Source organism: Cyprinodon variegatus, unplaced genomic scaffold (genome assembly GCF_000732505.1).
Source record: "Cyprinodon variegatus isolate N-32 unplaced genomic scaffold, C_variegatus-1.0 Scaffold398, whole genome shotgun sequence".
In the NCBI taxonomy this organism is placed as follows: domain Eukaryota; kingdom Metazoa; phylum Chordata; class Actinopteri; order Cyprinodontiformes; family Cyprinodontidae; genus Cyprinodon; species Cyprinodon variegatus.
The window spans coordinates 524,032-538,148 of NW_015150851.1; the positions used below are offsets into that span (position 1 = coordinate 524,032).

Genomic DNA, 14,117 nt, shown 5'->3' on the forward strand with positions numbered 1-14,117 from the left:
ATTTTTTTATTTATTTATTTTTTATTATTATTTTTTATTTATTATTGATATGATTTTTTTAAATAGAACTTATGTTTTTATCTTTGTGGATCTTTTGTTCTATGTCTTGTGCCTCTTGTGTTGCATGCTTTGCAGCTTGAAGGATTTTTGCAGCCAACTTTCCATTTTTGGACTTTTGTTATTACTAGCAGCCATAGCAACCACAGCAAGTTATGTTTCTTACACCTGGAAGCAGCTCATCAACATCTGAAAAACTAAAATAATACTCCAACTCCTTCCATAAGCTGAGATGAAAAGGAGGTGCAGAGGATGAATTTCACACATCTTTGATTTTCTCCTGATCTTATGATTCCTGATGGGGAGGCGGTCATAAGAGGCAGATCGCCTCTTACCACCCTATAGACTACAGGATGCATGATCAGGCTGGAACTCGGCTCGATTGAAAAATTCTCGCACGACTGGAAAATCGTCTTGAAAAGGGCAAAAGAAATCTTACAGTGTATGCCCGGCTTTAGAGGCAGAGGCAGCAACACTCATGTGGGTTGGAAGGTGAAGAGAGAAGAGCAGGAAATTCAAGCATTTCTTCCAATTATTCAATTATTATGGGAAAGTGAAATCTTTAGGAAATAAGTTAGAAGAAATTGACCCAGCCAGTATATTAGCAGTGCAGTAGTATGTGTTTTACTGAAATGTGGCTTCGCTCTCAGCCAGGCTGCCTCACTATACGAGCAGGCAGAGATTTAAAGCAGGCTGGAAAACTCGAGAAAGGTGGTTGGGAGTGTTTATGAACAACAGATGGCATCAAAAACAGCTATGAGCTACAACATTTACATTCCCTTTTGAATCAATAAAGCATTTTCTAATGCATGCTGATTTTAAATTAAACCACCAGATAAAGGCAACTGGGAATAAAATGTTCTTTCAGTTAAGGCAGTTGGCCAAAATAAAGCCAATTCTCTCCAGAGATCATTTAGAGGCAGTAATCCATGCCTTTATCACTGCCCGGCTGGATTACTGTGACACTTTATTTGGGGGTTAGGGCAGCAGCACATATTTTATCTGGCACTCGTAAATTACCCATATTTTAGCCTTATGGCTCCCTGTACATTTTAAGATTCATTTTAAAGTTCTTTTATCTGTTTTTAAGTCTCTCCATGGTCTAGCTCCATCTTATCTTTCTGAGTTGCTGCACCTCCATGCACCCTCCCTCCCGTTCACTCAGATCAGCCAATCAGCTGCTTCTTCAGGTACCAAAAACTAAATGGAAGCTTAGGGGTGATTCTGCTTTCTCTGTGGAACCACCTTCCATTGCAAATTCAATTGTCTACTTCTTTTTAAATCGCTCTTAAAAACTGTGTTAGATGTTGATTTTAGTCTGCGATAGATGATTTTAAATTACTTTTATTTTATTTTATTATATTATAGATTTTATCGTTCTGATTTTAATTTAGTCTTTTATGCTTGTATGGTTTTTTGAGTCTGTGTAATGGTGTTATGTTGTTTCACTGTACAGCACTTTGGTCCTTTGAGAAATATTACAGTGCTTTATTTATAAAGCTGGATTGGATTGGATTGAACAGTAATGGAAGCAAAGCATTGTCAGAAATTGGATAAAAGTTTTTTTTATTCAATTTCTCAATGTGGTTAAAATTGTTTTCTTTCTTTGGTTTCAAACTCAGGATCCATTATTAGTGCCTTTTTTTTTTAAAGTTACTAAATAATCCAGTTTAAACATCAAGTAAAGCGGTTCCCTTAAGATGACCAGAGAACACCTATAGCTCTGGTTTCTACAGCACACACTTCAAATGTTGCATGCTATAAACACATGTGGTCGGACACATGAAAGACCTGGCTGGCTTTGATCATCCAGCCCAGACCAAGTCTGCTGAGAGAGAATAAAATGACGGATGGGGGGGGGGGGGGGTTCATATGTAGCAGAGACCATAAAAGAAGACAGTGAAGAGAAAAAATTGCTAATTCGCATTGAAAGTCCAACATATTTGCAGTCTTCAAATATTTCCCGCCTGCAGCTCAATGGTAGCGTGAGGCATGGATTCAGTTCATTCCAACCGCTGTAGGGCCGACAAATATGAGGAAATTGTAACATAATTAAAGAGGCGAATAGAAAGGGAGAGAGAGACCGGTCTCCTGACCTTCCCCTCTGGCCCCCCTCTGTGTTTATGAAGCTTTTAACGCCATACATTCAGCCACGTATTCTGTGGCCCCGAGCACTTTTCCCCCCATAAAGACTTGAGTCAGGGAGGTTTGCAGAGTGTTGATGTTGGAACATGGTTCTGATTTAAATAAGAGCGCAGAGATGTGATATAGGAGCAAATCTGGTTGCTGAAGGACACAGACTGGACAGAGCCATCGCAAATGTTTATTCCTGTGCAATATTTTTACACTTTGCCACATTATGACTGTGAATTGCTGCATGTTTAGATGGGGGTTTGGTGGAGCAGCAGAAAGAAGTGCAGCTGTGAAGCGGAAGCAAAAAATGCCCCTGTCAGTGTTTTAAGGTCTCTTTCTACCTGTTTGCTCACATAGAAACTACATGACTAGGCCATTTAAACACATTTATCTGCTTTAATCCAAGCCATGCTGTTTGAGGTCACCTCCTTCTGTATTTAACACTTTCTGAACCAGGGTCCAACAAGAGAAGAAAACACAGTGCAAATTTATCCATTTTATAATTTCTTCAAAAAGATTCGAGGGGTGACATAAATAGCTTAAATCGGCGAAGTATGTCATTCTTTAAAAGCAATAGTGAAAAGATGGGATATGGATGATGTAATGACAACATTTCTAGTTCCTGAAGGCGTTTGAACCGCTTGTTTCTAAGCAAGCCCCTAAGAAAACATAGAAGACACCTACTTTCCAACCTCATCGATGACAGGAGCCGGACACAGTAAGAATGTGTCTTCTACACCAGCAGGCTTTTCATCTAAAGCACATTAAAAAAAGAAAAACAAGATATAATTAAAGTAAAAGCATTCACACCCTGGGAAGGTTATTTTTCCATTACAACTAGAAAGACACTGATAAAAAGCAGAAAGAAGGAAAACTCGGTAGATGGCTCGGTAGATTTGCCACTGAGCCTCCAAATGAGAATTTCCTGACCGCTTGTATTTTATTTAGGGGGAACAGAGTAAAAGCGGTTGAATAAAAATGCATGTCACACTTTTTTTACTTTATTGTTAAACCTATATAAAAAACCCGTTACATAAAATATTGATAAAATCCTTCCAATGTTTGGAATGAAACTAAAAGTTAAACACCTAAATGAAGAGTAAAAAAGTAGAATTGGTTCAACTTAGACCAATTTAGTTTATTTCAACTATACTTCTTTCCAATTCCAAATATATAGAAATATATGAACTGATCTTTGGAGATGGTTTACTCACTAACTGTGACGGTATCGTTGATCTTGAAGCTGCAGAGCACCTGGTCGATGTTTCTTGCGTGGAGAAATCCGTTTCCTCGCACCACAACTTGAAATGTCTCTGGTAGCACAACACATTGCAAGTTTTATTGCATGGATTTTGGTCCATTATTATTGTCAGCAAGGTTTTAGTTTTGTAAATGAAAAAAAAAAAATAATAAAATAAAATAAAAAATAAAAATATATATATATATATATTGTATGTTGAAATATAGTATTAAAAAGCAATCCAAAAATAAATGTTTGAAAAACATTTTACCCCAAAAAAGGTTTGAGAATTTGTGGTTTTAAATCTTTCATTTTCAAATTTCTGTTTCATTTGTTAATTTTTCCAATTTTTTTTCCAATGATTTTCAAAGATTTTATATTCTCAATTTTTTATTATTTTTTAACATTCAAGTTCTCAGATTGAGTTAAATCTAATTTGAACTTCAATCTGGAAAAGGGAAATCTGTAAAACAAGCTCTTGTAAAATGTAAATATTTAAAAGAAAATATGAAAAAAATTGCAAAAATATATCTTTAAAGATAAAGCATTTTTATTTATATTGTGTTTAGCTAAAAACAGTTATGGAACAGAATTTGCTCCATAATCTCTAAGTATGAAACATGTCACAAATATACTCAAATATATCTTATATATATATATTAGCCATGTCTAAATAATTGTTTTCCACCATAAATACGGTATGAATGAAGTAAATACGGCTTTAAAGTTACCCCTTTGTGCCGGTTGAGGCTATAACTGTGTTTCCACCTAAATGTCATGCATTCTAGGACATTTTTACTGCGGTGGCCAAGGGATGGCTAAGGGATTTCCATAGGTGGGCACATTAGCATGGTGACTGAACAGTGGCGGTCCCAGAAAAGTTTAATAGGGGTGATCAGGAAGGGGGCCAATGTTCACCGAGGGGTGGCTGAAAACTGATAGGCGCCAAAAACATCTTATGGTAAATCTGAATAAAATAAACTAACAGCTATATTTTCCAAATAAATCACAAGATTTTCATTTGAGGTCTTGATGATAAAGCTGTGAGCATTAGTGCTGTTTAAATAAATTGATGGTTTTTAATAATATATCCATTAAATGGGTTGATCAATGTTGTTTTCTCCTAAACACCAGACGTCATTTAGGCGAAGGATTTCAGGCTAAATCCGGTCGGTCCTTCATAATCTTGTAATATTCCGTGAATAGTTGTCGAAAATTGGGCTGTGTTCGTTTGGTCTGCTTTTGTCCCACTTACAGTTTTTCACCTTTCATTTTTCAACCAAATCTAGACGTCGTTTGGACGTAAATCGTGTCGTCTTTTCAACCAACTTTTGCTGGGTGGGATTATCTTCAGAGGAGACTCCGAGGTGAGGACGTGTACAAACTAGACCCTTGCTTTGTTTTTAGAAGTAGTAAAAAAACTAATTATATTTCAAAAGAATATCTAAAAATATATATATTAAAATTAAATGCAAGGCCTTCAAAAAATTGAGCATTTACCTGTTGGTAATAGAAGAATCTAAATCATCCTGGTACACATTGAACTTTCTTTTCTTTTTTTTCTTTTTTTTTTTTATCAATCTAAGCAATTAAACTGAAGGAAGAAGGATCTGAATGAAGGGAAGCCTGTAAAAATATCATGCATAAAAGAAGGCACAGATCAGGATTATATTATGAAGGGAAGCTGACATTTAGGGAAGGAAATGAAAATAAATATCCTGGTCTAATTCTAAGTGGTTAAATTGTTCCTTGTTTCATGAAATAAAAAAGCAGTAAATTTAAAAAGCAGACAGCTCCTCTGCTTTTACCCTTAAAAAAGTCATTAACCTCTCTCTCTCCAGTGGTTCTATGCCGAAAAATGTCTGCAGTATATTTCATTTCTAGTTAATCTCCTTTAACTGCAGCTCCGTTCTCACGGTTGTTCCCTTTAATTCAACCCGGTGACATTAGCACCCAGTCTAAGCAGATTTCCGGTAAGTGACCTGCCAGGCTGCATGTGGTCTTCTCCAGTCTGGGATAGTCATAAAAAAATGAAGCCAAACCAAACTGCTTCCTGATGAAATGAACCCAGTTCCCAGACTGATTCAAAGATGATTCAATGACTCAGAGAGACCAGTCACTGTGTGTCTGTGATACTCTCAGTTACCCACCTCCTGCACACACGCTCGAAGGTTCTGCTGCCAAAATTTCAATACAGGATTTCTTGATAATCTGCAAAAAAATAAATGAACAAGTTATTTGGTAAAACTTAATGGACATAATAAAGTGCTTTCAAAAATGTCACTAAAATAAGAGCAACTGTTTGGTGCTTCAAGCACCAGGTATTTTAGAAATAAAATGCTTCTGAAATGAACTTAATTGGTGTTAAATCACTTTTAGGAGAAAATAAATTTGCAAAATTAGTAATTAGTCATGTTATTTTTTTTTTAAATCATGGTTTCCTGGTGTCTTACACAAAACGTAAAAGTCCCCCCCCCCAAAAAAAAAAACAAAACTTGCTGACCACCAACTGTTGAGTCGATTATTAGCAAGACAGGCATGGTGTTAGCAAGCTAGGCAAATGCTAGCACCCTTTCAGGTATAGGTACCAGATCAGCTCAGTGTCACCATAGATATTATATATGTAGACCTCCAAAATGTATGAATAAGATGTGTTTCTATACATTGGAGTGAATAAACCAGGTCATTTAAAGCATAAGGTCGTCATATGTGAGTGAGCTAACTAGCCAAACCCCAGGTTAGTAATAGTGTGAGGGTTTTAATTAGTGTTGCTGCATGTCGCTACCCGATCCGTACCGGTAGCACGATCCGTACCATCAGCTCATTTGCGCCTGCGCGAACAGAATAACTTCCGGGTCGCCAAAAAATAATGTAATTACGGTACTGAAAAAACTTTATTTATATCCTTAAATAATTAAAGAATACTAAACTAAATCGTAAAGACAATACTGAAGACTTTTCTGGAAGAAATGGATGCTTTTTAAATTCAATCCATTGTATTGCTTGATGTCATTTTTCTGGAATAAAAATCCAAATTTTCGGGAAATGTTCCCTTATCAATGAAAAACTGCAGGTCACGAAAGGTAGCAAATGAATCCATTGTGGGATCAGTACTGCTGGAGTGCATAGTTAAGTACAGAGTAAATCAAATATTTAAACAAATTTAAATATATACGCTGTGTGACGTATATTTGCGCATGCTCAGAGCAGTCAAAGTAACTATCACAAGGCGATTGAACTTTTTATGTATTTCTGTTTTTTTATTTTTAGAAAATGCAATATTGACGAAAAAACAAAGATATACAAAAAGAAACCCATGCCTCTAAAAATTACAAAAGAATAAAAAAGTAAGAAAAAGGAAATATTTCCACTGGAAGTTATTCTGTTTGCGCACGCGCAAATGAGCTGATGGTACGGATCGTGCTTCCGGTACGGATCGGGTAATGACACTGCACGCCCTCTACTGGGCTGCCATACTGATACCATTATGGCAGCCCAGTAGAGGGCGGCCATCTTGGATCCAACCACACTGATCCCTATTTATTCACTAGATTGCTGATTGCCCATTGGTTGTATGGGGTTGAAGTGAAGCCATCACCTGCCATATTGATTCATCTAACCTGTTAGGATCATAGGATCAACTAACCTGTTTGACTGATTATGTGCTTATTGATGCAGCTCAGAAAGGGTTGTCTTTGTCTCAGTAAACAAATTGCACATTTGACTACAGTGTTTGCAGAAGTGGCCCTTAGGGTTTGGCTCCTCGAGATATGGTTCCTTTGCTCCTAAGGTGACCGTTGTAGGTTCAGCTCTACCAGATACTTTTCCTGTGCTCCTTGAGCCAAATTAGTTGCTGTCTCTGATGTGGGGCTTGGGTTTGATGTGTTTGGCAGAATCCTTGCAGAGTGCCCCAGGGCATCTGTGGCTGCTTCATAGCGTACCACCAATAATGGCTGAGCGACTAAATGTCATATAAGGTGGGGTGTAACTCTCCTCCAGACCTTTCCCGTGGGTCGATGAAGCCCTTTGTACCTTTATGTTTAGCCAGTACTTAGTCACGTACAAGCTAACAGCTATTGCTAACCAAATTGCATCAACTTTGACATGGCAACACTTTCTCATAGAATTAAAGTTCCTTAATTTCCTGAAAAGTAATCAGTTAAAGATACAAGATTTGTTTCTGAAAGTGAAGCTTTCTATGTTGTGAGAACCTTATGCTGAAGTGGCCTCTAATGTCTGGACTGTACTCCAAAAATGTGTATTTGATTACAAACAAAGTTAGGAAAATAGCTGCTAATTGTAACTCTTGTGATTTTCTCGGCATATGTGAATTCCCTCTCTTGGATTTGGATTTTATTTTTGGAAAGAAAGTAGTTTGTTTACCGAGTCGATGACACCCCTAAGGGCATGGAACCCTCCCAGCACAGGAAACACATGCTCTATGGTGTCAGCAATGGTGGCCAGCTAGAGTTGGAGAGAAAAGAGGAAAGCCATGAACAAATGAAGAAAATTATTCAAGAAAAATCTCGCAAACTATCGACTGCATCCTAATTGGATTAGAAACGACAAACCCCAACTCCTGGAAACACACCTTCACAACCTTTTACAGATGCAAGGTGCAATGCTGGAGGTTATGCTCCAGCAGGTTCCTTCATGCATGTTTGCAATGAGGGATTGCTGACATCGTCAAAATACAAGGAAATGTCAACTGTCACTACATGCTCACAGAGCAGTTTAATGGAAACCATTTATATAATATAACTGATATAACTGAATTTTGAGCAAAAATGCTGCACAATTCCTTAAGATGATTTCTAAAACAGTAATTAGAGTATAAAGTTAGGAGGGCTTTCAAAAAAAGTTATAAATTTGATCTTGGACCCTATTAAAATAGGGACAAATGGCCTTAGTTTAAGTGAGGAGTTCCTAAAACATTTGTTGGTTGGCCCTCCTTTGATTGAGAAGAGAGGTAAAACCAACCTTTTGACAGTTTAACAAAGATAATTTAACTGTTATAAACAACATAGCAATAGAATTAGTGAAAATCTCCTTCAAATCACAAAACTGCTACTTTTTAAGTGTATTTACTAGCTGTTTATTTTATGGGTGCTATTGAGCGTATATTTTTAGATACAAGTCTTGATGTAAATCCATTCAAATGGAAATTTTATGATTTGAAAATCAGACCAATGATTGAATCCCAGGAACTATGGCATGAATTTTGTTCCATTATTGTTGCAGCATAGAACCCGTTTTATAAATGGGGGGAAAAAATTCAATCCAGTCATGAAACTTTTAAAAACGTCTTCATCAAAATTAGGTTTTGAGAGTGACTTTGTTTGCTCCTATTTAATTTCTTTTTTTTATTACATTTTTTTTTTTTTAACCTTCTATTTTTCTTTTTTCAAATTGAGTTTTAAGAATCATATTCTTTTAAGGCTATGTTTTGTAGATCACATTTCTGCCACAAACGCTCCCTCTTGTCCAAATAAACAGTGGTTGTAGAATGCCCAGCAGACCAATAGAAATGCGATTTTGCACAGGAAAGCTCGCCCCCAAAGTGAAGAGAATAAGATCTGTAAAATGGAATTTAAAAAAATTAAATGTATAAAACTCATTCTTGAAAAGACAAATGTAAAATATGAAAACATAAAAAAAAAATTAAAATAAAAATAATTTGAAAACATTTAAAATCTAGGAAAACTTTAAGATTTTTCTAATTTTCTCTATGGCTTTATTTATTTATTTATTTATTTTTTATAATTTCTAATAGAATATGCTCTTTGCCTGCAAGAATAATGGAATAAAATTCACTCCATACCCTCCTTTCTGCACTATTGCAATGAAATGGTGCGTATTTCTGCTAGAATAAAGATGAGGTATTATTTTAACCAATGCTTTTATCAGCAACTGTACTAAATTACTTAATTAGTAGTTTCTGACCATAAACATCTTTTCAACTAGTTTATGCCAATCTACATTTGTCGGATTTTAGTAGCTGTTATGTGTTTGTTTTGGTCAGCCACATGTTAATTCAACCGTGATTGGAGACAGAGGTCTGGATGCACAGAGAGGGGAGTGGACACAGTTAGGCTTGCTTCGGACACTTGGACTCTTTCATAAACAGCTGCAGTTCTGCTTCTCTGTTTGATAAGAGCCTGGAAAAGCTTTACAGCCTTTTAAGCACATGTGACTCAGCCTTCGTACAGAGTGTAGTCTAAAAACGTCATTACCTGTGTTTCATTAAAGTCTTTGACACCAACACAGTACACAATGGCTCCTAGACGTCTGGCTTCCTCTGCCTAAAACAAGAGCAAGAAAGTAACAAGAAAAGCAGGAAGAACATTGATGGAAGAACTGCTCCCTACATTGCACAAAAATTAAATCTAAATAAGGCATTTTTTTCTTAAAATAAGTGAATTTTTTCATGAATTTAGGTGATAATTGAGACACTTTGCCGGTGGAACAAGACAATTTACATTTAAAATAAGAAAAAAAAACCCAATAACATTGTCATATTTCAAGTGCATACTATCTAATTATCTTATTTAATGAGTACAAATATTCATTCCATTGGTGAACTATCTAAATACACTTAATTTAATCAGTTTTTATACATATTTGTAGATTGTTTTTGCAGTGTATAAGTGAGCTTGTTATCTGGGTCCCTGACTGAAGCTCGTTGGACATCCGTGTTTCCTACCTGCTGCTGTGCATCGATGAGCGGCTGTGTTTGCAGGTCTCCATCTGTCAGAGCGATGATCACACTCGCCGTGCCTGGGAAAAAGCACAAGCCAAAGCTGTAAGCTGAAGATGCAATGCAGATGTGAAAAAAACCCTAAGAGGTCAGGTTCTCACCAAAGTTTTCCTTGCGTATTTGTTCATTTGCCTAGAAGCAGACAGAGGTGTTCTTTGTTAGAGGACATTTGATCAGACCATTGTAATGAGTTTAATCTCCTCCTAACACTGTTCTGACTAAGCTGCTGTGTGGTTAAGTTAATGTGATGTTATATTTTATTCTTTTTGCCACATTGCCAGACAGGACACTGTAAAAAAAAAAATAAAAAATGTGGTGTTATATTTGCTTACACTCTCCAGCCCCAGGTGCATGAAAGTGTCCCCACCAGGTTTCTCTTTCCTCAGAGCATTCAGGCCTCGTAGGATTTTCCCCCTGCAAAACAAAAATAATGTTTGAGACACTTGAAATTTTCTGAATGATGAATTCAGGTGATGGCTATAACATTTTTATACAAACAACCTTTTGAAAACAAAAGATCCACTGAACATCTAGAGTGGTGCAGAAAAATCGTTTTCTCTTTGAGTGAAAAAAATATAGGGTCTGATGCTGAGAGCGCATCCTAAAACACTGGCAAACACATTTTTACGTCCTGAGCAGGTCTTCAAAGAAGATTCCAAACAAGTTAAAAACAATCCACTGGACTTTGTTTCCAAGTTTAAAGACGTTTCTCTTCCATCCAGGAAGCTTTTTCTATTAAAAATGTCAGAAATAGCGCTGAGTTTGAGGTTTTATACAGTACCCATCAAGGCCTTGTTTTGGTTTAGAAAACATGCAAACAGAAACGGACGAACGGGTCCGACTCGTTGGAATGGGGGTCGTTTGGCGTCTTTTGTTAGCCTGCAATGCCCCATACCTGCTATGTCTCTGAAAGGGGTTATTAAAGGGAATTGTTGGCCTGGCAGAATAGACGAGGTCTTCTGGTTCCCCTGTAAAGGGGTTGGGGTTGCGATGATAGCGGGAAGGAATCAACTCAATTGCTGCAGTGGAGGTTTTTGAAAGCTGAAATCTGAGTCCCCCCCTCCTTGTTTAAGGTTGGTTTTTCTTTCTAAACATACAGGTCCTTCTCAAAATATTAGCATATTGTGATAAAGTTCATTATTTTCTATAATGTAATGATAAAACTTGAACATTCATATATTTTAGATTCATTGCACACTAACCGAAATATTTTAAGGTCTTTTATTGTCTTAATATGGATTATTTTGGCATACAGCTCATGAAAACCCAAAATTCCTATCTCACAAAATAAGCATATTATGAAAAAGGTCTCTAAAGGAGCTCTGCACCTGATCATCTGAATCAACAAATCAACTCTAAACACCTGCAAAAGATTCTTGAGGCCTTTAAAACTCCCAGCCTGGTTCATCACTCAGAACCCCAATCATGGGTCAGACTGCCGACCTGACTGCTGTCCAGAAGGCCATCATTGACAGCCTCAAGCAAGAGGGAATGACACAGAAAGATATTTCTAAACCAATAGGCTGTTCCCACAGTGCTGCATCAAGGCACCTCAGTAGGAAGTCTGTGGGAGGGAAAAAGTGGCAGAAAACGCTGAACAACCAGAAGAGGTGACCGGACCCTGAAGAAGATTGTAGAGAAGGGCCGATTCCAGAGCTTGGGGGACCTGTGGAAGCAGTGGACTGAGTCTGGAGTGGAAACATCCAGAGCCACCGTGCACAGGCGTGTGCAGGAAATGGGCTACAGGTGCTGCATTCCCCAGGTCAAGACACTTTAGAACAGCAGCAGAGGCTCCTGAGCCAGACTACAGAGAAGCAGCACTGGACTGTTGCTCAGTTTTGCAGGTCATTTGGAAATCAAGGTGCCAGAGTCTGGAGGAAGACTGGGGAGAAGGAAATGCCAAAATGCAAGAAGTCCAGTGTCAAGTAGCCACAGTCAGTGATGGTCTGGGACGCCATGTCAGCTGCTGGTGTTGGTCAACTGTGTTTTATCAAGGGCAGAGTCAATGCAGCTAGCAGGAGATTTTGGAGCACTTCATGCTTCCATCTGCTGAAAAGCTTTATGGAGTTAAAGATTTCATTTTTCAGCAGGACCTGGCACCTGCTCACAGTGCCAAAACCACTGGTAAATGGTTTACTGACCATGGTATTACTGAGCTCAATTGGCCTGCCAACTCTCCTGACCTCAAACCCCATAGAGAATCTGTGGGATATTGTGAAGAGAAAATTGAGAGATGCAAGACCCAACACTGTGGATGAGCTAAAGGCTAAACGCTATGGAAGCATCCTGGGCCTCCATGACACCTCAGCAGAGCCACAGGCTGATTGCCTTCATGCCACGCCGCATTGAAGCTGTCATTTCTGCTAAACGCTTCCCCACCAAGTATTGAGTGCATAACTGTACATAATTATTTGAAGTTTGACTTTTTTGTATTAAGAACACTTTTCTTTTATTGGTCGGATTAAATATGCTAATTTTGTGAGATAGGAATTTTGGGTTTTCATGAGCTGTGTGCCAAAATCATCAGTAAGACAATAAAAGACCTGAAATATTTCATTTAGTGTGCAATGAATCTAAAATATTGGGAAGGGCCATTTTGAATGGCTGCCTCTGTACCGGGCTGACCTCCACCACCTTTGCTTGGGATCAAATAATCTGTGTCTCTAAGCAATAACATGGAGCTTTATGGCATTATTTGGGTATAGCTACTCGCACCAAGCATATACACGTCACAGAACACTTTATAGAAAAGGTTTGCTCTGTTGAAAATAATAAACCCTTAAAGACACATAAAAACAGACCAAACGGGTATTTTGGAGTCAATCATGCAGTCTTGCTAAAGCTGGATTACAGGAAGGATTTGGACTGGTGTTTTTCCCTCTGGATGGCTGGGATATTTCTGCAGCCTGCTGGACCAGTTCACCACAATCACGAAAAGGTTGAGGGATCAGTACAAAGTGTCCATGGCTGAACTGGAGGCAATGAAGTAGTTTGGAAATGAAAACTGACGTCAGTGATTTTCCTCCCAGTTTGGTATCTCAGAGCTTTATGGGGTAGACTTTTCAAACTGTCTGTAAAAACACAGGCAACCTTTCAAGAAATAATGATCAGACGATCAGTTTGAGTTTTTCCTAGATCCCACAAACCTTTGCATCATGTCAACAAATGGACAAAAAGACCTTTGACCTTACCAGTGCAGTTAGAAAAAAGGGAATCACCTGTTTTCTGTCAGTTTCAGTATGGTGAATGATCTGGAGCTAAACGTGATGAAGGACATCCTCAGCATGGGACTGGGACGGAAACATGAAGAGAAAAATACCGGAAAATATCAACACTTCAAGCATTCTACAGCCACATTACTGAAATAAACATATGTGTTTAATTTCTATTTGATGGCATAGAACAACAAACTGTTAGCATAGTACAGGGGTCTGCAACTGGCGGCTCCAGAGCCACATTTGGCTCTTTGGACCCTCTACAGCGGCTCTTAATAGTGGCAAAAATGTAAATAAAGAGCTAAATAATTTCCTACCAAAAATAGTCTAAAAAGCTTAAGTGGTTTTTATAAGAAGAATAAAAAGACATTAAAAGAACCTGAAATATTTTTAGAGCCATTTTGCTTTTAATCAGCTTGGAATTCATCTTTTAATATTATTTTAAAATCTAAAAATACATACATTGTTGGTTGTTTAAGATGGCAACTAATTTCCTATACAAGATAATAAAAAAAAACAAAAAAACTAATAGGTTGTTTTTCTAAAGTCATCTACTTTAGGGCTCTAAATAACTTTTATTTGGTCGGTCTTGGGGTAAAATGGTAACCTGACTTTGGCAGATGGATTTGCTCCGCATATCCATCTGGAAACCTTTGGTTGCAGTAATTTTGGGAAGGGGCGAAAATACTGGTTAGCTGATTGGCCTATGTTGGTG

General features: G+C 37.6%; 1 protein-coding gene across 1 annotated transcript in view; it reads right to left on the reverse strand.

Moving 5' to 3' along the window:
• LOC107092864 (anthrax toxin receptor 1-like) overlaps positions 1–14,117 on the reverse strand; it is a 57,538-nt gene that overhangs the window by 20,160 nt on the left and 23,261 nt on the right. The window contains exons 3-11 of the mRNA XM_015387551.1: positions 13,406–13,477; positions 10,520–10,601; positions 10,289–10,319; positions 10,134–10,207; positions 9,664–9,732; positions 7,814–7,894; positions 5,581–5,641; positions 3,405–3,503; positions 2,875–2,944 (exon numbers count right to left, since the gene is read on the reverse strand). Coding sequence (XP_015243037.1) covers positions 2,875–2,944; positions 3,405–3,503; positions 5,581–5,641; positions 7,814–7,894; positions 9,664–9,732; positions 10,134–10,207; positions 10,289–10,319; positions 10,520–10,601; positions 13,406–13,477 — 639 coding nt within the window. The remainder of the gene's footprint in view (positions 1–2,874; positions 2,945–3,404; positions 3,504–5,580; positions 5,642–7,813; positions 7,895–9,663; positions 9,733–10,133; positions 10,208–10,288; positions 10,320–10,519; positions 10,602–13,405; positions 13,478–14,117) is intronic.